This window comes from Amphibalanus amphitrite, unplaced genomic scaffold (genome assembly GCF_019059575.1).
Source record: "Amphibalanus amphitrite isolate SeventyFive unplaced genomic scaffold, NRLGWU_Aamphi_draft 000521F_arrow, whole genome shotgun sequence".
Taxonomy (NCBI): Eukaryota; Metazoa; Arthropoda; class Thecostraca; order Balanomorpha; family Balanidae; genus Amphibalanus; species Amphibalanus amphitrite.
In genome coordinates, this window is record NW_024882015.1 from 129,515 (window position 1) to 156,997 (window position 27,483).

General features: G+C 49.2%; 1 protein-coding gene across 1 annotated transcript; it reads right to left on the reverse strand.

Moving 5' to 3' along the window:
- Window positions 1–399: 399 nt before the first annotated feature.
- On the reverse strand, window positions 400–26,757 carry LOC122393193 (gamma-aminobutyric acid receptor subunit alpha-6-like). The gene is made up of 10 exons (XM_043389020.1): window positions 26,540–26,757; window positions 11,058–11,125; window positions 10,537–10,644; window positions 10,019–10,134; window positions 9,726–9,808; window positions 9,252–9,389; window positions 8,816–8,968; window positions 6,599–6,686; window positions 6,197–6,332; window positions 400–2,393 (listed from the first exon to the last, which is right to left on the reverse strand). Exons 1-10 carry the CDS (start codon window positions 26,730–26,732, stop codon window positions 1,962–1,964), a joined length of 1,515 nt encoding a protein of 504 aa, XP_043244955.1. The 5' UTR covers window positions 26,733–26,757; the 3' UTR covers window positions 400–1,961.
- Window positions 26,758–27,483: the final 726 nt, after the last annotated feature.

The window sequence follows — 27,483 nt, forward strand, 5'->3', positions numbered from 1 at the left end:
TCACCCGCGGGGCCTCCGCTCCGACCCACGGCCGGCGCGTGGACAGCAGAAGCCACTCGCAGACGGGAGGACCGGGCCAAGATGATGTCACACGGCTCAGCGCTGAAATCCCAGCGCTCATCCGATGAAATGTATTACTATGAGGGGCCGAGTGGTAACCAAGTAATAGACTAGCGGATGGACTAGTAACTGACGAAGAGATCCATTTCGTCGGGTGGTCTTAAATAAAATAGATCCCAAAATACTAACCGTTCACGTACGAAGACTGCAACAGTGCCTATCGGACATTAAATATGTACACTCCTGCAACAGCGAGCCATTATATTTTGATACGAATCCGACAATGCAAACTGTTTCACATGAAAGCATATGTACACAACGGTTTATACCCGGCTTGAGAACTTGTGTAATTTATTTGCCGCATTTATGAGCGTGAGCATTAACCATCAATTAAACAGCTCTCATACACGGCTTAGATATATGCATAATTACACAACAGTTGAATAAATACACTCCTGCTAAGTGTACAATGAACTCTTGATTCATTAGAGGCATAAATAGGTACTAAAACGTTTAGATATAGTGGTAAGCTTAGCACTCTCATGGTCTAGATTGGCAATGCCAAAGAAGCATCGAGAGAGGCAATTCGAAATGCACTATACCTATACCTACGCGTTAGATTGAAGAGGGGAAAATTATTTTAGATATGTAGGTATAGTTGCTAAATGTAGAGGCAGTTACATAATCTCAATAATGAGCATGAACGATTGCGGATCAGCCCTTTTAATAATGAAAATGAACAAACTTCTGTGGTCGACCTACAATGTTGTCGAATCACTAGATAGCAGCTAAAAACAAGGACATAACTTCGAAATAAAATGTCAGCGCCTTTCGAAACATTGGACACTTCCATTACAGAAATGGATTAGTTTTCGGCACACGCCAGATGAAAAGGCTTTGATACGCAGATTCAAAGGACAGACCAAACATCGAAAGCCGACAAATGGAATCGTGTTGGCTCTTTCAGGTCCAGTGAAAAAAGCGGACGACAATCAGAACAGACATCGTCATACACAGCACAACAAAACAGCCATCGCCAGTCGCCACGAATAAACGGTCGCGCAAAAGAGAACATTTTTAGATCAGCGACATATGCTGTTGACAGCGGCAGAGCTATTCAGTGAGCATTGTACTGGTGGATATTAAACTTCCCTATCACAACCTCACATCCACCGAGGTTGTGGTCACATCCACATCCTCACACCTACCAACGCAACCACCGCCCACGACACATCTCATCACACTCACACACATTGATTGTGTCAGCGTTCCCGTGGCTCCCACTCGGTTGGGTCACCGCTTAGAATAAATGTAAGTGACTAGCGTCCGATTTATTCCACAGCCGACGACGGTTTCCACAGTGAAAGCCGCCCAACACACTGTCGCTATCAGTTTCGTCATACGTGTACCAATCGGGTCCGATGGCCGGCCGTATTCACAGCAGAGCTAGACCTGTTCAGATCTATCCAAGTCACTGTGTGCCACGCCTACTAAAACCTACAGGGATACACAATTCAGTAAAAATAGTTGAGCTTGGACGTCCCTCGTACGACTATGTCTAGTATACTGGCCTAAACCTACAAATGGTGAAAGCAGTTAGCCAGCAGTGCCATCCCATTTTCCCATGTTAAGCGTAGTCTCAGTAATCCGACCGGTATGCACGTAACTCCAGAGACTAGCTGTGTGCGTGAGTCGTGAATCTAGCAAGCTATCCCGAAGGTCCAGAATCACTATGAGGCCTGCTAGTTTAGTCAAATGCTTTTAGGAAACCAGGTGTCTCATAGGCCTGGAGGTTGTCATGGATGTCAGGCGCCCTCAGTCAGGACTTCAGACGTTCTCAGATACAATACGCTTCCAGGATACTAGGAGACGGGGCACGCTCAGGAGACAGTTCGACTCTCTCAGGAGGCGGGCTGGTAGGCAGCGGCGTCCGCTGGTGCCTTGAGGCGGAAAGTATCCGTCTCCAGTTCATCAGTGATGTAGTACAGGTAGAGCACCCAATAGACCGCATTCAGCGCCCCAAACAGTAAAGGGAACACCATCCGCGCGTAGATATCCACCACTGAGAAACGATCCTGCAGATCCTTCTCCGTCAGCCGCTCCAGCTTGTTCATCACGTACTCGAAACTCGACTTGGATTTCTTCTTCCCAAACAGCGTCGGCATGAGTGACCCGGCGCCGGGCGGCTCCTGTTGTGGCTGCGGCGCGGTGCCGGCGAACTCTGAGAACTCCATCTGGGCAGCCGCCATATCCTCGTCCTCCTGGGTGGCTGGGGTGGAGGGAGCCGACTGTACGGCCACCGAGCCGTCCCGGCCCAGCATACCGACCATCCTCTGCCAGAGGGGGATGGGTCAGAGGGGGCCGACTGTACATACAGCCACCGAGCCGTCCCGGCCCAGCATACCGACCATCCTCTGCCAGGGAGGGGGAGGGGTCAGAGGGTGTACGGCCACCGAGCCGTCCCGGCCCAGCATACCCACCATCCTCTGCCAGAGGGGGGGATGGGTCAGAGGGGCCGGCTGTACAGCGACGGAGCAGTCCCGGCCCAGCGTACCCACCATTAGGGGACGGGTTAGGCCTAGGGGGATAGCTAAAGGGACGGGTCGTAAGGACGGTCACAGTGTCCTTAGAGGGACGACGATGAACGTCGGAGAGCGTAGCAGGGCGTGGTTGAGCGAAGCAGGACGGAAGGCAAGCGACAGTATGGCATGGGTGCAGCCTGTATGTAGAAAAGAAGTGCAATTAATCACTGTCACCTCTCCATATGCAATATGCATGTCATTCTTTAAAGATGTTTCCAGTCACCAAGTACGCAATATGTTACTGAAATCGTGTGCAAGTAACACGCACGCAGAGAGTACCACACGTAAACACGCATATATCACACGACAAAATCGTACTTCAGCCGAGTTATCAGCGGCAAAACATTGTTTCAGCGCTGCCATCAGACCAACTTATAAACTATCAAAACTCTGCTCTGGCTCGCCCGCTACCGCTTAAGCACCCTTCAGCGCCAAATCGCCCAGCTGGGTGTCATTTTCTGGGCAAGTTTATCTCGGTAGAGCCTCAGCCTCTCGGCCATTGTCGGCCTGATGACACCCTGAGCTCACTAGTCACAGCTGCGACCGGCCGCTTCAGCGGCGAGGGGGCGGGGAGCGGGACTAAAGGCGCAAAGTGCGGCCCGTCAGTCGCGACAGGCCAGAGTTGTCAGTTTTTTTTTTTGCGCGGTTTTTGTATCATCTCTGAAGATAGGGAGTGACTGTTATGTTTTGACTTTTGATTCATTTGATTATTAATGCTTTACGAATTTCCGAAATGAAAGTAAAGATATGTTTGGAAAACGACTTTAATGGCTTACTGTGTCCAACTTTTTAATCGTATTTGTGTTTTCACCTGCATCAATATGAGTCCTAAGCGGGATTTAGGGACTATTCAACGGGTCGTCGCCACCAATACCATTCAGTTTACAATGAGCTTGCTCCCACCAACCGCGCCGGAAAGGAGAAGAGACGAGAAAAGCAGGAGACTGGAAAGGATAGGAGGGAGAGGAGAGAAAAGGAGAGGAGCAGGAGAGGAAAGGATAGGAGGGGAGAGAAGAGGAAAGTATAGGAGGGGATAGAAGAGGGAAGCAGAGAAGAGGAGAGGAGAATGGAAGACTGCAGCAGTCCGGTATCTACCGCCCTATATAACCGGCGCTCATTCCGCTGCTGTCGTCGGTCTGTTCCAATCGAGTCTCGATATGGCCCATCCCGGCCGATTTATGACTCATCTCTGTGTTTCTACGGCGACCAAGTGTCCGCCAGGGCCCTTGATCTTGCGGTGTCTCTTTCGGCCCCCTCGGCCCTCCAAGCCAAATTGTGATAATTACGGCGCCGCAACGGTTCAACTGACCCCACTCGTAACGTCACTGTCAGATGTCTCTCATGACCCCACTCGTGATGTCTCTTATGACGTCACTTATGACGTTTATGACATCACTTGTAGGCCTCGGCGACCGCCGGCACCTCGGCGGAACGGAAATGAACAGCCGAGTGGTTCTTCTTGGCGCGGCCGCGGCAATTAATGACCGTCAAAATGTGTCGGCTGACGGCCGAGCCGCTCAGGGAACGTTTGGATGGCGTCGGCCGCTGCCTGGCGCCGACTGTTGCCAGCGACTGGAGAAGTAGTGGTCACAGGGATTAAACGGTCAGAAAATCAGCGCTTAGATAAATCAACGATCAGGACGATTTACGTGCACAGAAATCATCGTTCGAAGAAATTAACGCCGAGAAATAGGCCTCGACCGTATGCCAGGCAGGCACGGTAGCACGGCAACTGAAAAACTGTGTCACCACTATCACAAACGAAGTGCAGGTCCTTTTCTTGAACAACTCCATACCCGCAGTGTAATGACGTGCCCAGGTGGTTCGAAACACATCGTTCTGAGTCCTGACTTCTCCTCGCGCCGAGGGCTGACATATTTCTCATTGTTTGCGCGGCCAGGTGTGTCCGTTAACTATCGGAGTGCCGATCGACAGGGGACGCCCCCTCCTGTCGCCTCTGCTGTCATTATAGCAAGTTGTTTGGATAAATATTTCATGCTATGTCAATCACAACAAAGCTAGACAGATGGGTCGGCACGAATCAATACTGGATTGGTGGCGATAATGATTCGAGATGTCAAGTCTGTCATTATATCGGCTTTAAATTATGTTCATTTCCGCCCAGTGCCACGTCTACTTCCATTTACGTCCGTCCCTGACAATATTTTGTCCATGTTTCTGGCAGCTTCCTTGCTATAGTCTCTGATTCTGTCTCCGCATGTCTCCTTCCGTTTCCTTCTTGGTCTTCTCCTTTAATACCATTCCGTCTCTCGGAGCGTCTCCCGCGTTTTTTTTTGCGTCTCTCCACGTCCCCATGTGTCTCCGTTAGCCCCAGTCCGTCTCCGTGCGGCGCGTGACGCCGCCGTCAATGTTCCGTCGTGATTGACCGGTGGGACGCAGCACGTGCCAGGCACTCTGCGTGTCGCAGTGGTGTTCCGCCCCACGGGTCCTACTCTGAGGAGCATAGCACGCGCCGTGCGTCCCTGGACGGCTGTGGGACGCACCGGCCGGGGGGGAGGGAGTCGCACATAAACCTGCAACGCTACGCGAGGGGGGGGAGAGAGAGAGAGAGAGAGAGAGAGAGAGAGAGAGAGAGAGAGAGAGAGAGAGAGAGAGAGAGAGAGAGAGAGAGAGAGAGAGAGAGAGAGAGAGAGAGAGAGAGAGAGAGAGAGAGAGAGAGAGAGAGAGAGAGAGAGAGAGAGAGAGAGAGAGAGAGAGAGAGAGAGAGAGAGAGAGAGAGAGAGAGAGAGAGAGAGAGAGAGAGAGAGAGAGAGAGAGAGAGAGAGAGAGAGAGAGAGAGAGAGAGAGAGAGAGAGAGAGAGAGAGAGAGAGAGAGAGAGAGAGAGAGAGAGAGAGAGAGAGAGAGAGAGAGAGAGAGAGAGAGAGAGAGAGAGAGAGAGAGAGAGAGAGAGAGAGAGAGAGAGAGGAGAGAGAGAGAGAGAGAGAGAGAGAGAGAGAGAGAGAGAGAGAGAGAGAGAGAGAGAGAGAGAGAGAGAGAGAGAGAGAGAGAGAGAGAGAGAGAGAGGCTGTCGATGGCCACAGAGTGACATTTTAAGTGTCCTCATTTCAATTGGGAAGACGGATCACCGCATCTGTTCCAGTGACATTGATTTGAATCGTTCCAGGCCGAGCTGGCCTGTGGCGACTGACATATAAATGTTCGGACTGAGCGAATGACCTGCTGTGTGGGGGTCTGGTCCGCGGATGGGGCGGAGGGCCTGGCCCGCGGCGATAGTAGCAGTGGACGATGACAGGCGGGAGCTCCATTAGATCCGGTGACAAGTGCGGTCTATGTAAGCCATGATGGCAGGCGGACACATTGACAGAATGTGTCAGACCGAAAGATTGAGTCAGTGACACAAGCCGCATGATGTACTATAATATTTGACGCCTTGCCCTGGTACTTATCAAAGATGACAATACAGTGCGTCTTTAGGCGCTCACGCTCTCACCAGACGATTGAAATGGTTATAGGTTCAGGTGAGCAGCCTCTTGTCGGCAGAATTGCCGCGAATTTATTGCTTGAACTATTCAAACAAGCTGGACATACATACCTTATGCCTTTCGGTGTAGAGTCTTTTGAGCTCTTCTAGGTTCGTCTTTTTATCTTTCAGTCGTTTCTCTATAAAATTGATGGTGGCGAATTCCACCATAGATGCGAAGACGAATGCAAAACACATGATGACCCACCTGCAACCGAAATGTGTGAAAATAAATCAACAGTAGAAAAACGAGCTTGCAGTATGCATTTACTGTTTTGGATCACAGCGTAGCAGAATTTTCAAATATATATGGTCTGTGCTGCAATATACTGCGATATACATTATGCGCGTTAAACATACAAATATGTTTACACGGACGAATGCGATATATTGCTATGTTTTTCTTTAATATTACGATACCCACCTCTAGGCACTATGAGTGCAATTTTCTTATGTCAGTGGGGCAGCACTCACCAATCCAGAGCGGTGGCGTAGCTGACGCGGGGCCAGCTACTGCGGCTTCCGAAACCCAGTGTGGTCATCGTCAGAACAGTGGTGATGCCTGTCAAAATCAGATCGGTCATAGTCAGGGCAGTGGTGATACCTGCCAAAATCAGTGTGGTTACTGTTAGAGCGGTGTTGATACTTGCCAACAAATATATAATCTTGTCGCACGCGGAAACATTGCCCAATCAGTTATGTCGTAGGAGTGATAGCGCTTTAACAATAGCGAAATGTGTCCGCTTAGAAAGTTTCAAGCCCCTGAAAAAGAGTGCGCTACATTATACATAATCACTCATTTTCAGGGGTGATTATGCCACTTTTACCATATTACCATATTATGCCACTTTTACCATATACCATATTTTACTATATTATAGGGGTGATGCCGCCACTTTTACCATATTTCGTCGCCTAGTAAATAATTGATTTATTTATATTGATTATGCATTTATACATTTTCAGGGGCTTGAAATTTTCTAAAATGTTTATCAACACTATCCTCACGACATACATAGACATGGCCGTATAGTTTTACTTCTTATTTTCCAAAAATGCATTCATTTAAAATCATCGGAAGCTAGAAATTGTCATACCAGCTTCATACCATGTCATACCAGCTTCAACCATTCTATCAATAAGTTCAGGTCGACGATTCGCACTTTTTAGCACGTCTCAGGCACAGAAATCTAAAAAAAAAACGGAATGCACTTATCGGTCCGCCCAGTCCGTTTGCAGTTAATGATAAAGCCTGCCAGGCTCATGAAATACAGATTCTAACTTCTAAGTGTAAGTTTTATCTTGCTTATTTTACTTTCATGACTTTACGGTAACAATCACGAAGTGCTGCTGTGTGAAAGTTGTAGCTGACACACACAGCCAAGTGGTTTTCGCTGTACGCGGCCACTTTTACCATATTTCGTCGCCCAGTAAATAATTGATTACACTGCTATCAGTGCGGTACTACTGAGTAACGAGTGTATGTCGCAGCATTTTCACTGCGAGTTGTGTCGGTTCTTGGACAGATCCTGTTCTGGAATAACAGGCGGTGTTTAGGAAGGTTTAGTGCACATACCACACATACCAGCACGCTTAGGTGCCATTCTTGGACTTACATGGTCTGGCCAGCAGTCATTGTGCTCGCGTTATTACTTCAGGGACGGGTTGAAATAACACTATCGAATGAAATACCTATGCAGGCGCTGCAAGCCTTCACAGGAACTGATTTCTGGCAAAAGGTTGCTTGCTTCCGAAACCTCATTAACATCATGACCATTGCAAAAAAGAATGCCAGTAAGCCCAGAGACATTATTTTCAGTTGGTAAAGTCAATAGTTGATACACTCCAAAATACTTTACTTTATTGCAAAGGATAGTGACGATGCCAGGCCAGGGATGGTTCGATAAATCGTGAACATTAGCGGCGGCCAGCGAACGAGTATCGACCCTGCTGCGAATTGCGGTCGCTCATACGCCGTCCTGGTGGCGCGGCAGGCGGCACAAAGTTCCCCCGAGAGGCCGGAGAGTCCGACAACTTGACCCAGTCCTCGAAGGGCTCATTATGTGGCACAAAGTTTCCTGTCCACGGCGCCTGGATCAATAGTGGTCAGAAGGAGGTGGCACACCTCAAACTGCACCTGGTGGGCTGGCCGCCGGACCCTCTCCCTGTCCGGTCCGCCGCGCGGTGATTTGATTATAGCGGCTGAGCCCGGCGGGGCACGTAACAAGACCTGTCTGGCTTTACTGACGGTCACACGGCGGCTCGACTGCGCCGGTGGAGAGGATTAACCTGCAGTTCGCGGCAGGAAACACACCCATGTAGCAGGCTAGACGGTGAAATTGATGTCGAGCAACACTGGACGGTCGAATCAGCCCTCTCTGAACAAATATCACTGCAGCTCTGCGGGCTATCCACGAAAGCCGTGCATTTCGTAGGCGATTAGGATCAATATATGTACAGAATGTATTATCATTGTGTTAGCTCTTATGCTGTGAACGCATTCATCTGTATTATGCTTGGAACTTCGTAAGTACGTCGGTCATGTAATCATACGCGAATACGGGCGTGTATTTAAACTGCATAAGTCAAGTCTGATAGCGATTGATCCACGTCCTTCCGACTCACCGAGACTGACTCTACCGGGCGGCTCGGACTCACCTAGACTGACTCTACCGGGCGACTCGGACTCACCTAGACTGACTCTACCGGGCACGTCCCGCTTGGTAATCCAGAAGCTGACCCAGGAGCAGCTGACGATCAGAACACACGGAATGTACACTTGAAGCAGGAAGTAGCCGGTCAGACGCTCCAGATGGAAGTGCACCACCAGCGTGGATTTCTCCTCTGGAAGAGGAAGCGTGTTCGTTAGACGCCGTGAGAGAAGTGTTTCCGTCGAGGAATTCTGCTTGGAGAGGTTATGGAGCGCCGTCAAGCGCCTACATTGTCTAATATGTAACCGTCAGCGCGGGCCGTTGGCGGAAATGTGTCCGTCTGTTAACCTTTCCAGGTGGTCACTATGTAACTGTCGGCTAGAATGATTGCCAATTAGAGTGACAGTTTAACAAATAGCCCGGCAGCGGCCCCCTAATTCAGCAGCGCCACGTTTCGGGCGGCGGCGGAGCCTCACCTCCCCTGCGCGTGGTCTCGGTGCTCTCGAACGGTGTGATGTTTCTGATGAGGTACTGTGCCAGACTGACGTCACCTTTGATAGACACTGGCACGCCGTGATCCCAGCGGTAGATGACGTCACCCGTGGTGTAGCCGTCTGCAATGGACGTGCAACATTGCCAGCATGGACCGCGAGAAGAAGTTCAATCTACTTTCGGGCTTGCTTTAACTACGTCGATTTGTATGCTTTTACATTTATTGTACAGTTGTTATACCCTGGGAATACCCGGTATCATCACATATATTTCCTAATCACTCAAAGTCAAATGTTGCCATTTATGTGTTAAAGATTATTTTGCTGAGAGCAGGGTTTGCAAGATTTAGAAACGTGTTACCCTAACGAAACAAACACAGACAAAGTTAACCAGCACCGAGTGTTTTTGATAAATGAAAAGCTAAATGCTGGATAGTGGATAAGTACCGAACTACTCACATGATCCAATCTCCAGAGGGCATAACTGGCTGTCCAACGGAAACTTCTTAAGATGCATAGGGCATGACCCCTTGATGGTGAGCCTGAAATGCCAACGCTGTTATGCCATATTGGTTGAGGACTGAGGTCAACGTCTCACAGTCATTGCGTAGGTAATTATCTGTCACTTATCTCACACTCTATAATTGGTGAAATACAAGTAAATAGCTGAGAATCAAAAGTGACTGCGCAATGCCAGAAATATTACTGAACCAGTTCAGCAGATTATAACGCAAATTAATTTTTTATCTCACCTCATTGAATATGTCAGCTGACCGTTCTTTTTGATGCGAAGAAATTTATTAGGCACCGTGATTTTATGCAGATACGATTTCTTTCCGTTGAGAAAGAACGTATCCGGCTTCCAGACCTGCGAGAAGTTTACTGTCATTGACAAGTCTTTGTTCTACCGCACCACAGTGCAAGTGAATTACGTCATGACCAAAATATGATTTACGTCTACATATTACATAACAAATTCACCATGAGAACAAGCTCCGGTGAGGTCAGTCATCTGACGGTGTCTGACAGTGCCCAAACACATTGTTTGCCGATCTGTTTGATGGTGTCTTTCACCTATTTGTCTCCCGTAATGGCCTGTCAGCTGGATATGTTTGGCACCAGCGGAAGAGCGGGAACGGTAGGCCAGAGATTCCCCCTCTGTTTGAAGTCCCGTGCTTTATCATTTACCTAATAAGGACGCAGTACTTTTACTAGCTGCCAAGTGCCAATTGTAAGAGTGAATGACTAGAAAACGTGACATTGATTTTACCTTTTCAAGAAACAACCAATTCATCGACAGTATATCGACGTCTGTGCTGTTGAACTGAAGACGCTTGTCGAACCAGATCTGACGGAAGTAGCAATCCAAGATAAATTCCTGAAATGACGAAATACGTAAAGGAGGGTCAGTAGCGGAAAAAATTCAGTCGTCATATACCGCATTCTCACGGTGTATGAGACCACCGCAAAACTCTGCAGACACCGGGCAGCCTACATTGTTGATAGTGACAAACTTGTCAAAATAAAAAAGTTTTTAAAATGATATTAAAATAAGACAAAGCCACATCTGGTCACGGCACCAGCTCAAGGTAAATAGGAAGTTCTGACGCTTTGTCAAAAGCCAAATTATATGTTCCCGATCGGCAATGGGGTTCTTATAGGCATCACAAATACTTCTTTTCTTACAAACAATCGGAATGTTGATTGAAAATTGAGAATAGAGATAATTTATTTACTATGAACTACGCTCTCCTGGAATACAGCGAGACCATATAAAACAACTCACGGTACCTCGTCCTTTTCTGATATCGGTCCCAGCGATTTGATGACCATGTTGACGCGAATGACAGTGGGTGCACCTGCAACGAGAGAAGGCTTCAATCAACGAAACAGTCTGTCAACGATGTCATGATTCGATGTATGCAGAAAGAACCCTTTACGTAAGTCATCTGGACAATATCGCAGTGCCAGAACACATATTGCCAGATTTTTGTCTGTATCTTTTTTATTGACACACCGAGATAATAAACAATGCACGAGGTTATTGAGGCTTCTCATTAGAGAAGCCAAATATAATTCGATCAGTGTGTTGTACCTATATTCAGTGTGTTGTCATTCATATCGTTTTGGGGCTTCCCATAATTACCTTTTGATTGGGTATTGCGGCATTTCCATGTTAGACAACGATAGAACAAATAAACAAACAAACAGATAACACAATTGCATGGACTCATGATCCATCTACCTAATCCAGCTGAGGCGCCTGACTAGCTAATGACCCAATAGCAGGTGGGCATCGGACAATGCAGCTGCTCGAGCCTGTTTATGATGTGCAGCTGAACTGTGTGCTGTAAAATACAATACGAGACCCCAGTAAATTCAGCGCAGCTGGTATTTATCTGACCAAGCGCGAGTCAGTTGATTTGATTTCAGTCGCATGTTTGACATCGGAGATGCTCAAACACGGTTCTGTTGTTTGAGCTCGATCGGTTGAAAAGCTGCTGTGCTGTCCCGGGGGACGTGCCTCAGTCGGTGACCAGCGTACCGTACGGAAAACGGTGAGGGCACCATCACCAGCCCCTGACGGCACCATCACCAGTCACTGACGGCACTATCACCAGTCACTGACGGCACTATCACCAGCCCCTGACGGCACCATCACCAGCCCCTGACGGCACCATCACCAGCCCCTGACTGCACCATCACCAGCCCCTGACGGCACCATCACCAGCCCCTGACGGCACCATCACCAGCCCCTGACTGCACCATCACCAGCCCCTGACGGCACCATCACCAGCCCCTGACGGCACCATCACCAGCCCCTGACGGCACCATCACCAGCCCCTGACGGCACCATCACCAGCCCCTGAGGGCATCATCACCAGGCCCTGACGGCACCATCACCAGCCCCGGACGGCGGCGGGAGGGTGGTGTCAGCACGCCAGCAGTGGTGCGACTGACACCATCTTCTCACCATCCCTGTGAGCTTCTCACGCTCAGTGGTGCAGCACGCACATTCTACCATTAGAGTTAATGGCGCATGGCGGAAGAAATGACGCGACCAAATGAGCCCGCTGACACCCTGATCGGCCAGGCCACTCACGGTACTCTGCTACACACTCCGATGTGGGTGCCTTCGATCCTCACTATTTTCGTGATCTCAGTTAGATTAGAGAACTAGAAGCTCAATTAGATTGGATATATATTTTGTGTCAATGCCTGCACTCAAGAGGGCGCGTCACCAGCCCTTGCCCTTGGCTGACAGATCTTGAATTCTAAATAAATACGGATAAAAATAAACCTTCTCTGAAGGCTTCCAAGACGCAGAGAACTACAAAAAGACGTTTGATATAACAAAGCCCTTACAGCTTTGCAATTAAATTGCCACATAAGCTGTTTTCGTTCACTGAAGCCTTAGCTGGTGGAGATTTCGTTTGTAATCCTACTGTATGCGATGAGTTTCCTGCTCGCACAACACAGGTAGGTCGTTCATTCTTGCTATTTTCACCCGTCGCACCTGAACACGCGCCATAAATATTCATCGCCGCATAATTATCCCGTATATCTGCCTTTTCGTGGCCCTTGTCAAATGGGCAAATATGCTGCGCCAACAGCGTCTCACAAATCCGATCAGCCTCTGATATTTTACACCAGCAGAAAGGCAAATAGAGTGGCGGAGCGCCGGGGACACCGCTGCCGACGTGTGTGCGGCTAACGAACGTCGAGCGGCCGCCTGCTGACGTCAGAGGGAGCACGAGACCGCTGGCAGGAGCACGATATGACACGGGATTCGGGGAGGGGGGGGGGGGGTGACGGGGTGGCGGAGAGATCAAGGGAGGTTTGGTACGGACGGCGTACGGACCTCTGTGGTGGGAGTGCTAACTGATACACCTGGTGAATTGAATTGTCAGATGTGTCAGCGTGGAGTCATTGTTTGGGCAGCTCAGCTAAGTGGAAAGCAGTCTTTTTTGTCAGGCGTTCCACTTTAAAAAGCCTTTACTTTTTCCAAATCGAGGGCACAATTAACTTGCTTGTAATGCGCCGGATTTTCAATTCCTATCTAATCTATTCGTTTGCAGCATGTACTCAGAAAACATCAAAAAGGTGCCAAGAGGTATTCACAGAATATTCAGCTTTTCGGACAAAAAGTTCTCAAATTCTCGCTACAGACGGAAGCTATTCGAATCACTCCCTAACAGCATCTCATGCTCATTGCCCATCCGTTGCGATTGAAGTCAGTCATACTGCGCCGCGGCACTCCACAGCAATGCGGTGCAGTCTACCTTGCAGGCACGGACAGCTCCTGCCATCTAGCGGGCTAGTATGAAGTTCAGGCACTGCGGTGCAGTCTACCGTGCAGGCAGGGACAGCTGCCGCCATCTAGCGAGTGAAGTCGAAAGTTCAGGTAATGCGGTGCAGTCTACCTGCAGACACGGACAGCTCCTGCCATCTAGCGGGTTGAGTTCGAAGCTCATGCATTGCGGTGCAGTCTACCCTGCAGGCACGGAAGCTCCTGCCATCTAGCGGGCGGGGTGTGAAGTTCGGGTAATGCGGTGCAGTCTACCATGAAGGCACGGACAGCTGCTGCGCTGCGGTGTGAACTGAAATTCATGCGGTGCACTGGAGCATATCATTTGAGAAGTGAAACAAGAAGGGCATCCGTGTCTGCTGACAGGACTTTGGTTTTTGAGCATATCGATGAATCATAAATCATAAAGTTATATTTCTGCTATGCGCGTATGAATGAGCCCGTATGCTCACATATCCGCATTCAGCTGTCACATCAGCCGGTTATCATACGATACGCAGTGTGTCGGCGCATTACGGATCCGTCTCGGCCGGGTAATCGGACCCGCCCCACAGCCGGCGGAGGCCCGGCCGGTCCGCCGCGGACGCCACTGCCGCGCCGACAGCGCTACAAATATGCGCGGCCGGCCACCGTTGATGGCGCTATTAGCACACATGGGGCGTGGCATTTAGTGGCGGCGACCGTGGCCGGCGGCTGATGGAGCCTCCGGGCCGGGGAGGCGGCCGGATCGGGGTCAGACACAGGAAATGACAGCCCATGGAGGCAGCAGAATAGCGCGGCGCAACTACTGTATTGCTGTCTGGCTGGGGTTGCAGACACACAGAGAAGCAAAGCGCATACACATCCACACAAACACGGAATAGACGAGGAAACCCATTCATTGACAACAAATCAAATCTGCGTGGACAAAATATGCACAGACGCATTCATGCCCACATATTGTCGGTGTAAACTAAAACTTAATTATGTGAGGCATTGTCCGTCTCCGTACCTACTTGGTAATTCAAATCAACATTCAAAAGTCGGTTTTCAAAACAAGAAGATGTTACAACATGTGGCTACAAGTCACGCGCAGTCCTGGCCATCTGTCCCTCGCCCGGGGCTAACCGGCCGGTCAGGGTCAGCTGACCTACTTTGCCCCTGGGAGGTAGACTGACCCGTTGTTGCTAGGCGGCGGACAACAACCGGAGGGTCCCCGGTTCAGGGGTTGGGCTCAAACCGTTTGCGCATTCATAAAGCCATGCGTCCGTAGGCGCACACATGCAACAATGCAAAATGAGCATGTGCAGATTTAACATATTTATTCTTAAACAAAGATCGCACTTCGATAGCAGGCTACCGGCTTGGATTAAAAGCCACGAGTTCTAAATTACATGGAAAATATAATGTATTTGCTTATTATTACGGACAATTTTCAACAATGTATGTCGCTTATAACATCAATTTATAAGAACACTGTATCGAAATAAGTCGAAGGAAGTTTCTTAACGCCACAAAATGTCACGGTCGATTGCGCTTCTATAAATAGTTAAATACAGTCAATTAGGCCAGTCCTTATCTGTCGATTAATCGTCCGACAAGAACAATGTTGAAAGCTAACTAGCGCCGTGTACGCGGCACGCCATCTTCTTGTATCAGATTACCGGAGGCTAATGCAATATATCGGACCATTATCTTTCCTTCGAAACACACCATCAATCATTGTAAGATGGCGTCTAGCCGGAGACACACACTCACAGCTTACCGAAGTGTGTCACACACATTTGCCAAAGTGTGCCGCTGCCGCGTCAAATGGGGACAATAGCGGCAATACTTTAGCCTCGTGCTGGAATATCACCAGAGAACTCACAGTCACAACTGACACGACAAGTGACAGTAAAAACAATAACCTGAACAAGTTTGGACACCTTTATCCTGATAGATACTCATCGATGGAGCCACGGTAAAGTGCGAACTCCGATTCTCAATATCGTATCGGGGAAACGCTGGGTCGTGACAAAGTTTCGAGCTGAAATTCGAAATGTACGAGTCAGCTTTGCGAGCGCGGCGATTTCAGAATTGTTGGATGTCACCCGTCAAGAGCAGACCCATAAAGCAGGAGAGTGGAACAATAAATGAAGGTGTACTAGAGCGAAGGCAGACAAAGATAAGGATGGGTGACTGACAAGTGTGTTCGGTGACAAACAGCGAGTATCTCATTCTTTGTGTGTGTGTGTGTGTGTTTTTTTTAATGGATTGCGATGGATTGTGATGGAGTTAAATGGCTTGCGATCTGAAATCTGATACGAAAAGAAAGTATTGGTATTTGCTGGAAAGATAGTTTCTGACCTATCTGGCATTCTGAATATTTGTCACTATATTTCGCCAAGAGTCAAAACAAATTTTGTTTACGAAACTATTATTGCACTTTCCTATAAAAAAAGGAACGATGATAGTAACGATGTAAAGGCTTCAGCCGTAGATACAAGTGAAGATGAACCATAAAAGGGCACCGAATCCCGGAACGACCGGTCATGTGTAAGCAGAGCCGTCAAATTCTGCTGACATGTTGAACTTCCACATCACGCGAGGGTATCCATAAAATACGTGATGGACATGCACGATATGTAGTTCATGTGGACGTCATGGATTGATAAGTCTTGTCAATATTATACTTTAAACAAATATGTCAGTTTGTTGTAGGTCTCAGCGGAGTTGAATGATGTCCTTTCCAAGCTTGTTCATTCCTCCTTTTTCGAATGCTAACTGAAAGTCTACAAAATGCCTCATAGGAAGCGAACAGGGCCACGTTTACTAGCAGACAAAACAATAAGTGAACGATCCGCTATAAAACACTTGCTGAACGACGGCCAGCGCCATTAAAGAACGGCGGGGTCAACAGTTTATGGGCCACATTCCGGTAATCATTCGTTGAAATATTCATATCCACAGTCTCCGGGGACTGAGCATGTGGAGGCTAGCGTCAACATACGACATCGACCGTTTCATAAACAAATGCATGCTGATCGTCAAAATGCCATGGCGCCACGGGTAGAGTCGGGTTCGTACTGCTCTTCAGTTCTACTGTGAGCTGATAGACGAGACGGAGCGTTTAGTCTCATAGGTTCTTGTATTGGCACAAGATGGTATGTACAAGCAATACATACATATATATCAAAAATACATGTTTCTTCAAGTAAAAAGTATGCTAGTACTAGTTTTCTGTCGTATTTTGTTGTAGTCTTGTGGACGTATTTCACAATGCCGCTTTCACGGTTGTATTTAGGTGCGAGCTGGCCCTAAAACCACCTTATATCTGAAGTTAACTGTTTAATTGACAAAATTGACTCATATTGCGATTGCTTCATGCAATCGTTCTTCCCCGCAATAAGCGTGGTGGCGACAACCGCGTCGTTCGCTCATGTTCCTATTTCGGCGCCATAGGCGCGGCTGTTTCTGACAGCCATTGAAGAAGGCGGATGGCGGCCACCGACCGCGGTCTGTCCGGCCGGCCAGTGTCGCCGGATCCGGCGCCGGATCTGCGGCGGACAGCGGCGCACCGAGACAAACGCGGCGCGCCACCGCCGCCCATTGGCCGCCGCGCCGCCTGGCGCCGACTCTCCGTCACGGAGACAGCTTCCGGTGGTAGCGGCGGCGGCGGCGGCGGCGGCGGCGGCGGCGGCGGCGGCGGCGGCGGCGGCGGCGGCGGCGGTGCAGTGGTGGTAGCGGCGACGGTCAATGAACCTGAACCGAAATCGAGGCTTGTCGGTGCGACATTGCAGCGTCATTGGAACGTCATTTGGACGTCATCGATGCACCATCAAGGCGGTATCGGTACGACATCGAAACCTACTCAGAGTGACTTCGGGAGCGACGCTGTTCCTAAGGCGTTGATTTGAGAGAAAGTCGTGGACTTAATACGCTCCCGCGTGCGGTCGCTCTCGACACAACGAGCTGGCGAGAAGGCTCGGAGGGCTGAGCCGAAACAAAGTGACAATAAACAACAACTGATGGAGCTGGGAACCCGGTCTTCGGCGGGCCTTCCGGACAGATGGGTGGGAGTATCGTGTAAGTTAGACGGGCAATGCATCCGGGGGAGAAGGCTTGTCATGGGTGGAGAAGGGTCTAGCCACATTTCTATTTCTGCAACACTTGCTTTACTGATATCGAGCTGCTTTGCTGGGTGCTTTCATCGGTTACTTATGAATACGAATAAATTTATTGATAAGCGATGACGAAATATTGCTTGTTGTGTTTTCGTATCGCAAGCTACTAGCTAAGCAGTTGACACCGCCTTTTCTCTTAGGTGCAACCACATAAAATTAAAGCGAGCTCAACATCATGGCAAGTGTCGGGCCTCAGCAGCGGAACTGATAGTTTTCTAAGCTAAATAGCAGACACTTTCTTGAAAACGCCCCTTTCGTTTCCTCGTCCACGTCAACATTGAATTCAACTTCTGAACGACAAATTGCACATTAGCGATACCAACAGAAAGGTCTGCAGTAAGTGCTCAATAGAAAATGTTCCGTGAAGGAATTAAGTCAGCTTTTAATGGCCACTTTGGAGAGATTTAGAATGCGCAGTAAATTTGGTTTCAGCGGGGACGGAGACTACTGTATTCAAGTCGAAGCTGCTCACTGTGTCAGCAGCTCAGCGCTGGATTTAATACCGGACAATATTTCTAACGGTGGGCGTAGCAGCGGTACTTAATTCCCCAAACGACCGATGAGACTGCAGTGGAGGTGACATATTTCAGCGGTACAGCACCTAAGTTGCCGTAACAAGGACACATGTGTTGCCCATGTTTACTGACAGATAACTTAATAGTGGGAAAATGTCAAACCTGAAATAAAGTATGAACTACATCGCAGCATCAGAAGAGTTCATAAATTTAAATATTCATTTCATAACCACTCCAGCCATATACTACCAGCAATGCGTGAGAAAAAAATCAATGGAATATTCCTAACCGTCTCATGCGAAGAGATACCTAAGACCGAACTCTAAGTTTAATCATTTGTTATTGCCACTTTTTCAGCCCTAAACTCGTTCTCTGCTGGCAGTAGTGCGACCGACTACCTCACCACCGAATCTGAGCGAGCCGATAACGTCCTTCTAAACCAATGCCCTGTGTAAACCCGACTATACCCACGCGACGTTGGTGTTTGCATTGTAACTACGCTCCGGTAACAAGGTACTGATTTTGCGAATATCATGTCATTTACGGCCCCGAGGGTACCTACCCAAGAAATACGGCCTTAGTAAAAAGACCTGGGCTGATGATAAAATCTTGGAGCGAACACCATTATCCCTTTTATGGCAAAAGAAGAACAGAGATCAAATGGTGAAAACATCCCATCGTTTCCTTGGCATGACCGTAAAAAACGAATGTTCCGAGTGCGGCTTTAGGACGACCATGTAACCGTCCTTAAGTTGCACCATTGTAGCCACATTATTTACATTACTCCACTTAACATGCATACGATATAGATGCTCCAGACAACTTCAAGCAAATTACATAATGGTTGCATGCTAATAAAGTACGGAGTCGAGCTTTATCGTGGACCATACGTGCATTGGAACAATTTCTAATTCTCATTTCACGTAAGCCAAAAGTTTTGGTAACTGCCAAATGTGAACAAAACTGCAGAGCTTGACTAGCTATTTGGAACTACACTCAGCGCTCGATTTGATGAATCGCATTATAATGCAAGTTTGTGTGCTTGTCCCATTCACACAGCATTATTGCAGCGATCTCGACGAAAAACAAGCACAATTCACAAACAGGAGACACTCCACCACCCTTCTCCATCTCCATCCCGAGGACCCGCCCCGAGTGACTCTCTGCCCCGCGGCCGGGTCGTCTATTCCACCTCACTGCCTGCCGTTACCTCAGAGGGAGGTGGCACGGCGTTCGGACAGCCCACGGGTCATCACTGGTGGCCGGACAGTGGGGCCGCCGGTCCCCAGAGCACACTGTGGTCGGCCGCTCACCCGCCGCCGACACCGCCTTCAATCGGCCGCCGCTGGAGTCGGGGGACGGCCGGCCCGATACCCAATCTCGGCACGGAGCTACTGAATGGCCGAGCGGTGTGCTGTAGGGAGGGGATGTGACGTGGAGTGAGGTGGATCAGTGGGGGTATATTTAGATATCGCAAGGTCTGGAAGAGCTAGCTTTCACATAAGTTTATGAGTGAGACCAAATAGCCAGAACAGCCTTTCGTTAGATGCGACATCTGACTTCGTCACTACGAGTTATGAAAAACTGAGATTGCGTTCTCTGGGTGTCGGATTTGCTGGTCCACTTCATATTTCTTCAGTCGTCTAACAGTTGTAGCTCAGCATCATAGAACTTTGTGGCTTTTGCTAACTAACCCGCTTTGTGAAGTTAACAGGCCAGTCAAGCTTTTGAATAACATTTAAGATACTTTTAGTAGATGCCTTTTGTGTTTGTTTTCCTCTGCCAGATAGTGAATTTTTAGAGGAAAAGCTATTGGGTTGCTTTGGTGACAAAATTGGACAAAGTCATCAGAGGGCAAACTTCTGAATAGCATCCATCAAATATGGAAATGAGAATGGTATGCTTTCTTTGTAATTTACAGCATTCGTATGCACAATAACACTTTGACCATGCATCATAATTCATATCTCACAACATATTTTTGACCCCAAACTTAAGCTAATTCTCCACCGCTGTTGACCAGTTTATCAGCCGGTAAAGATCCAAATGTGTCTTTGCAGAACGCTGACCATGCACCATCTTCAAAGCATTGTTGACACGGAATTCATTTGAGCGGTCCAATAAGCCGTTTTGATGCATACCACTATGACAGCGTGGTGAATTAACTGCTGACAATAGGTACAGTAGCAAAGCATGCGTCAGTGGCAAAATACAGGTGAAACGGCCGCACCGCACGCGAAATATAATCCTCCATTTCCGGATATAGTGGTTGCGAATTTTGATTGCCGGCTAGAATATGACACAACCCAATTTATCCGTTCCGTACATACATCGTTAACGCTCCCCAGCCGAAAGGGGGTGCCTCTCCCTGTTATCTTTTGCCATTGCTCGGAACGTACAGGCCACAGAGAGCTGAAAGTTGGAATACCTGATCTATGATTCAGGCCGGATCTTGTGAAAGCTGCATTTTTTGTCAAGTAAAGTGACTGACCTATGACACCATAAATGAACCTCTCACTTTCATGATCCTAAAATGTCGCAGCCCTGCAACACTCTCAAGTCTCAAGGCAGTGGATCTTGGTTTGTGATATATTTTAAAACAGTGTGCAGAATCTTTATTCATTGATTATATATAATCAACAGCATATTGGCTGTTGAGCGAATGATGTTGAGCGAATATCTTTGAGCGAATTCGGAAAACTGACTCCCGAAATCGACACATCGTATCGTAGTGTGTCATCGCATTCTGTCAGTAAGCCGTGTGCTAACTTCCAGCGTGAAGACTGATAACTTGCAACGGCCGACGTATCGGAGATACTTTGGGAGGAAAGATTCTCTCCCTCTCTCCCTTTCTCTCTCTCTCTCTCTCTCTCTCTCTCTCTCTCTCTCTCTCTCTCTCTGTCTCTGTCTCTCTCGCTTTCTCTCTACTGTCAGCATGTCACTCGCCGATCCCGGAAAAACTACAATGAGTGGCACCCCTCAACACAATAAGCTGTTACCGCCCGCAAACCAGCGAATGCATCCATAACTGCATAGATCGTTCCGCCGACGAAGACAGACAGCTGGGGACATTGGTATGATGTCATCGGCGACGCTGACGATGACAACGACTGTCATGTCGTGTCCCTCATCTCGAGAGCTATCCTGAACTGTGACCTTCCTGCGTCCCTTGTAAAAATATGCCAGGACTAGCATGCAGCTAGGTCACACGAAGTCACCCATTGGCCTACTGGCTGCTACCCTTCATGAATGTTTCACTAAGTGTGTGAACTTAGGCTTTCATCGGATGATAGATAAACCGACGTTTAGAGATGCTTTGCGTGCCCGCCAAACTTAGGCGGGTGGTTAGCTGGTGCGCTCAGCGCATAGCCTTGGGCTAGAGAGGGATTACGGGAGTTTTCTTCTCGTTCAACATTCCAAACTGGGAGAAAAGGTCGGAACTTTGAGCCACGAGTGCCGACTACAAAGGCCACCGCGAGACAAAGTGTGGGCTGGTGTGTAAAAAGCAGCCAGTGACGGCCTATGAACTCAAAAGACAGCCCAATTATAAACGTTTACAGCGTGATTCGGGTGAAAAAAGCGTTTGATAAAGGACGTAAAGTGAATGCATTATTGAGTGCATCTGCTCGGGATCGCTTGCAATATCTAAATAATATTATTTTTTATTCAGCCTTAACCCTATAGGTATGTCAGAACCACACATACCTATCCATTGGACTCTGCTGATGGAAGATTGACGATGCAGGTTGTATCGAACAAAGGTTGAGTTAAATTAAAAGAGAAATTAAAAAAAAACCTTAAGAGTACATAGATGCTACACAGAACACACCAATATGTTCCATTTTATATTTGACCCGGGCAGTGGAAAATGAACATCTTGATCTATTTCGGATTGCTGCGGTGGCGGGGCTCCCGCCGGCTGGTCACGGAGACACCCTCAGTGCCTAGTCCGCGGTATGAACTCGGTCACATGTCACCCGAGCGTGCAAGGCTCACTCCATTACCTGATTAGAGGTGCCGGCACGGCCACCCTTAGGGAGTAGGAGTAAAAACACCACCCATCAACACCCGTGGACTTCGGAGACACGGGGTTACTGACTGAGTGAGGAGTTGGGTGAAGCGGCATCAGTGGATGGTTCGAGTGATGTCTTAAATGGTTACACTGATGTGGGAAATGATTTGGGGATTCCGATTTGGGAGCTAAGGTGGACCATTTTGATAGGGAACTAAGTTAAAATTGCAAACGGAGTATTATCGAGATATTTTGTCACAGTGATTGCTTTCGTAACGACGCTTAGCAATGATAGCAAATCTTCGGCAGGTAAATAGCTGCAACTCTTTATATAAATGGTATCGTGGTGGCCGATGAAAAACTGGAGGGAGTGAAGCAGCCTGCTGAGCCCATCAATGCACCCGGCACAGAACCCTCCTCCGGCATCCTACATTCAAAGAATGCAGCCTGAACCAACGTGCAACATTCGCTCTACCAAAGTTCTAGGGACGGCCGGTGACCATTCTCTTCTTCCTGCCTGTCCTGCCGGTCCGGCCCAGGCGGTCCACCGGACTCCGGCCCGCGCGGTTCACCGTCCACCATACCCCAGCGCGGGTAGTCCACCGTCCACCAGCGCGCGCGGTCCACCGGACCCCGGCCCGCGCGGCTCACCGTACCCCGGACCCCGGCCCAGGCGGTCCACCGTACCCCGGCCCGGACGGTCCACCGTACCCCGGCCCGCGCGGTCCACCGTCCACCGTACCCCGGCCCGGACGGTTCAGGCCGGACCCCGGCCCGGGTGGTCCACCGCCCACCGATTGTATTGTGTTCTCTCCCCTGGCGAGGCACGCCGGAACTGACCCCCGCGGGGCCGTCTGTGCCAACACGAGCACCCGTCACCTACGCGGCACACCGGACAGAGGCCGACCGAGACTGGGGCGGCAGAGAGGCGGCACAAAGGTCTTGTCCGTATCTGCTGTTTGTTGTTTTATGCTTTTGTTATTTTGATGCATTGCTGAGTCTGGCACAAGTTCATCGATTGCGATGGATGTTATCGATATTATCCGTTGCTGCTGTCTTTAGCCACTTTCCGCACTGAATTTAACACAGCGCGAAAAAGTGGCACATGTATGCATTTAATTGTGTTATCCTTTAGATATGATTACTATAACCATAGATAACATGTTTCATGTTATCTATGCTATAACGTAACTTATTACGGTAAGTTTTGACCTATCTATCAGCCTCAAAGTCTAACTAAAATAGCTGATGCGTGAAGACGTGTGCAAACATATCTGTGTGGCTAAGTCAGGTCAGTCAGAACACACAATTTTTAGCCTGCACAGCAGTGTGGACAGTATGGCGTCTAATGCGCGTCAGCCTGTGATGTCCTGCTGGTGGTCTTGTCCGGGATCTGTGGACAGCAGCTGAAACGGCTTTGAAGTCGACTAATACGAAAAAAACGATCAAATATCCTTCAGTGTGACGCAGTAACAGTCTCAATAACACTGCATTATTGGAACGTGTGGGATGAGGCTTGTTGCAATACTGCTGCTATGTAGTTCAAAGGAGGCACAATCGAACGCTCCTGATAAATAAAACTAACAGTTGTCAAAGGCAAGCAAAGTAGTTTTCAAAAGGTGAAATCAAGTAGACGCATACATAGACGCAGACCCATGACCCATAAATGCACGTCCAAGATTACGGCGTCCTGAGTGAACGGCTTTACTGGGTCCTCGGCTTCATAGCCCATGATCTATGTAATAATATCTGGACCACTGTGGATTAGACTCGGCAAAGCTCAAAGAGCCTGGTGATACGGCGAGACGGTGTCATAAGGCCAATATTCGCCGTCGCCGTCGCCGTCACGGTCCAATATCTGAGCTGCAAACAATGCGACCTGGCAGGTAATGCCAAGAGTCGTGGGCCATGGCGGCTCCGAGTGAATCGACTGTACCGCTGTCACCAGATCGGGGACTGGGGAGATTATATGGGGGCATAGAGGCAGGGAAACTTTGTGTTGTGTGCTGGGAACGGTCGTTTTGTGCTGGGAACATTCCGGAGCGGTTACCCATCCAAATCGGAGCGGTGCGCGGGTACCCGCCCAGTTTGGTGTTGTGTCTCGCTGTCTGGCGTCTCGCTGTCTGGCGTCTCGCTTTGTGATTGGCTGACCGTTGATCGGTCAGTCACGTGATCGTGTCAGACTCAGGACCGCGTCGTGCTGGCCGGACGGTGAGGGAGTCGGTCGGTCACCGTTGAGCCAGCCGTCGGTATGGTGCTGTTGCCTAAGTCAAATATATCGCATCCGGTTTAACAGTGTCTCAAGATACAACACTTTGTTAGAAGGGGGGCAGTGCTAGAGGCGAGGAGGAGACTATGTAGATGGACAGTGTTACATACGATGAGACTGGCGGCAAATGGCAAAGGAGACGAGGAGTTGGACTGCTAGTGCTCTCCCTCCCTCTCTCTCTCTCTCCCTCCCTTCCTCCTTTCCTTCTCCTTCTCCTTCTCCTCCTCCTCCTCCTCCTCCTCCTCCTCCTCCTCCTCCTCCTCCTCCTCCTTCTCCTCCTCCTCCTCCTCCTCCTCCTCCTCCTCCTCCTCCTCCTCCTCCTCCTCCTCCTCCTCCTCCTCCTCCTCCTCCTCCTCCTCCTCCTCCTCCTCCTCCTCCTCCTCCTCCTCCTCCTCCTCCTCCTCCTCCTCCTCCTCCTCCTCCTCCTCCTCCTCCTTCTCCTTCTCCTTCTCCTTCTCCTTCTCCTTCTCCTTCTCCTTCTCCTATTCCTTCTCCTTCTCCTTCTCCTTCTCCTTCCTCTCTCTCTCTCTCTCTCTCTCTCTCTCTCTCTCTCTCTCTCTCTCTCTCTCTCTCTCTCTCTCTCTCTCTCCCCCCCTGAGCTGAGCGGTGGCTCTTTTTTCGCCGCGCTCAGCGTCAGCGTTGATCCGCTCAGTCACCGATACAACACCCGGCAGCGGTGAGCCCTGCTGATTCGACCTTACACCTCCCGACCAGCCGTCACGCACGCAAAGGACACGCACGCAAGCACGCGCGCACATGCACACACGCATCAGCACGCATACACGCACGAACTCGCACAAACGCATCCACCGCTGGAAGGTCAGAATAGCGATATAAGGCACATAGACTATTTACTTCGAACTTAAAAACGGTTTTTATGTCACCATCAAATAGATGTCGACTGCCATGCACTGGTCTTTTTCATTTAAAAACGATAGGTACTATCCCTATATTCTCTTTATTGTATATGTGAAGTAAATACATATCGATTACAATTGTCATAAACAAAGGAACATTACCCCTGCATAATTAACTGATTCTGAAACCATGTGCCCGATGTCGATTTGTCTCTATGTAGACTAGGGTCACCGTCTGTCACCTTTCTCCCAAGATCTTTCCTTCTATTCTGCTTTCCTCTCTACCAGGCCTTCTCAGAGCTGGAAGACCAGGAACGCTCTGACAACCGCGATGGTAATCGTCCGGTATAAACGGAATGGCCAGGCGAGATTGAAAGGGAAACCACGGTCCAGACCACCGCACATCAATTTTGATGACTGCATATCATTGGGCTCGATGGCTTACATTGAGAACGTGCAACTTTTGGTGATTTTAGTATGTAAGCGATTGGAAATAGCAACGAAGCAAGAGTTGCAATTTTGCAAGAGCAAGGTTTGTGAAGCCTGGCCCGCTAGAATGACATTTTGTCACAGATATGCATGGTCAGATCCATTGACTTCATGCCATCCATGATTCCATTCCATTGATTGATCCATTGATTCCATTCCATCCATTCCATCCATGCATCCTGCATGCATTAATTTTTACTGATGGGGCCTGGAAAGAGTGCCTGGATATTATCATCTTTCGTTTAAATGTTCATTGTATACTATACGAACATATGGCATCGATGGCATCGGCAGATGACATGCGAAATTAATTATGCCGTTCAATTTTAGCAACGAGTCCGGCACAGTAATCCAAGTAGCGAACATCAAACGGCATCGTCCACTAACGGGCTGATCCCTCAGCAAGGGGCGACTGTATGACAAGAGTCCTGTGAAGCCCAAGGCGATTCTATGTCACGGGTGTCTCTCTCTGGACAACCGGCCCACCTGTCCACAAAAGGACCCACTGGTCACAGTAGGTGTCATCGTCCGATGTCAGGTCATATCGTGACCTACCACCGTGATCACTGGCCATCGCCTACCATCGTAGCTTGTTTGTCCCCTGACCTCATGACCTGTCGCGTGATCATTCCTGACCTCGTGATCTTCCCAGCGCCGAGCTCCCTCGCTGCACTCACCGCCAAAGCCGGGTCGGATTCTCCTGTCGTACTTGTCCTCGCTCATCAGGTTGTTGAGGACGTCGGAGACGTTGGTACCGAGATCGTGGGAGCGGCCGAGACTTCGGCCGGGCCGCAGCTGTAGGCAGGGCAGCGGCCCCATCACCAGCACCAACCCCGGCACCAGCACCAGCGCCGGTAACCAGCCGCCCATCCCGACTCCGCCCGGCGCCGGTGACCGGCCGTGTGACACTGACGGCCGCCCGAGGCACACCGTCCTGAGCCTGCCACCTGGCGGCCGCCGCCGCAACTAACGCCGCAGCCGGCGGAGGACCGTGACGGAAGAGAGACGAAGACGATCACAATTCACAGCAGGCAGCAGCAGACAGTCATCCGACTTTAACAGTCCTCAAAACTTACCCATGCGCTTCACTGATCAATGCTTGCCCACCCCAGTCCTAGACAGGGTTACTCCCATCGGCAACTAGTCCATCCAAGAGCAGACTCCAAGAACATAAGCGATACCCAACCGTCGCGGTCGTCACCGTTCGAACGGCAAAACTACTTATGCTTGTCTTACTGGACGGGCTCAGCCGTGACAGCTCTCTATCCGGTATTGTTGTCCATCAGTCCACTGTCTTCCCCTTATCCCATCACATCTATCCCGAAATGGTCTTGTCAAACCGGGACAGCCTAGCCGTCCAACAAAACAAATATAGTTGGCAAAATATGCGCCCGAATACCCATTCGCTGGTACCGGAATTTGGTTCAATTTTGCTCAGTGCCGACCCTCGAGGGAGTCAGTTTTTCCTCATACACGATACGTTTCTTAGTAATGATCAAAATACTTATTTGAAGGAAAGAACTTCGAGCACTATGTAAAGACTAAAGAGTAAAGAGCAACTTATTTTAATTTTAGCTTTATCGATATAGCCCAATTGGCACTGACAAACATCTAAGCACTA

Coding starts and splice junctions, on each gene's coding strand:
- LOC122393193 (XM_043389020.1), bottom strand. CDS start 26,732: ATGGGCGGCTGGTTACCGGCGCTGGTGCTGGTGCCGGGGTTGGTGCTG. Junction 9,390..9,725: donor CCCTCTGGAGATTGGATCAT/GTGAGTAGTTCG, acceptor CGTCCATTGCAG/ACGGCTACACCACGGGTGAC. Junction 8,969..9,251: donor CGAGACCACGCGCAGGGGAG/GTGAGGCTCCGC, acceptor TTCCTCTTCCAG/AGGAGAAATCCACGCTGGTG.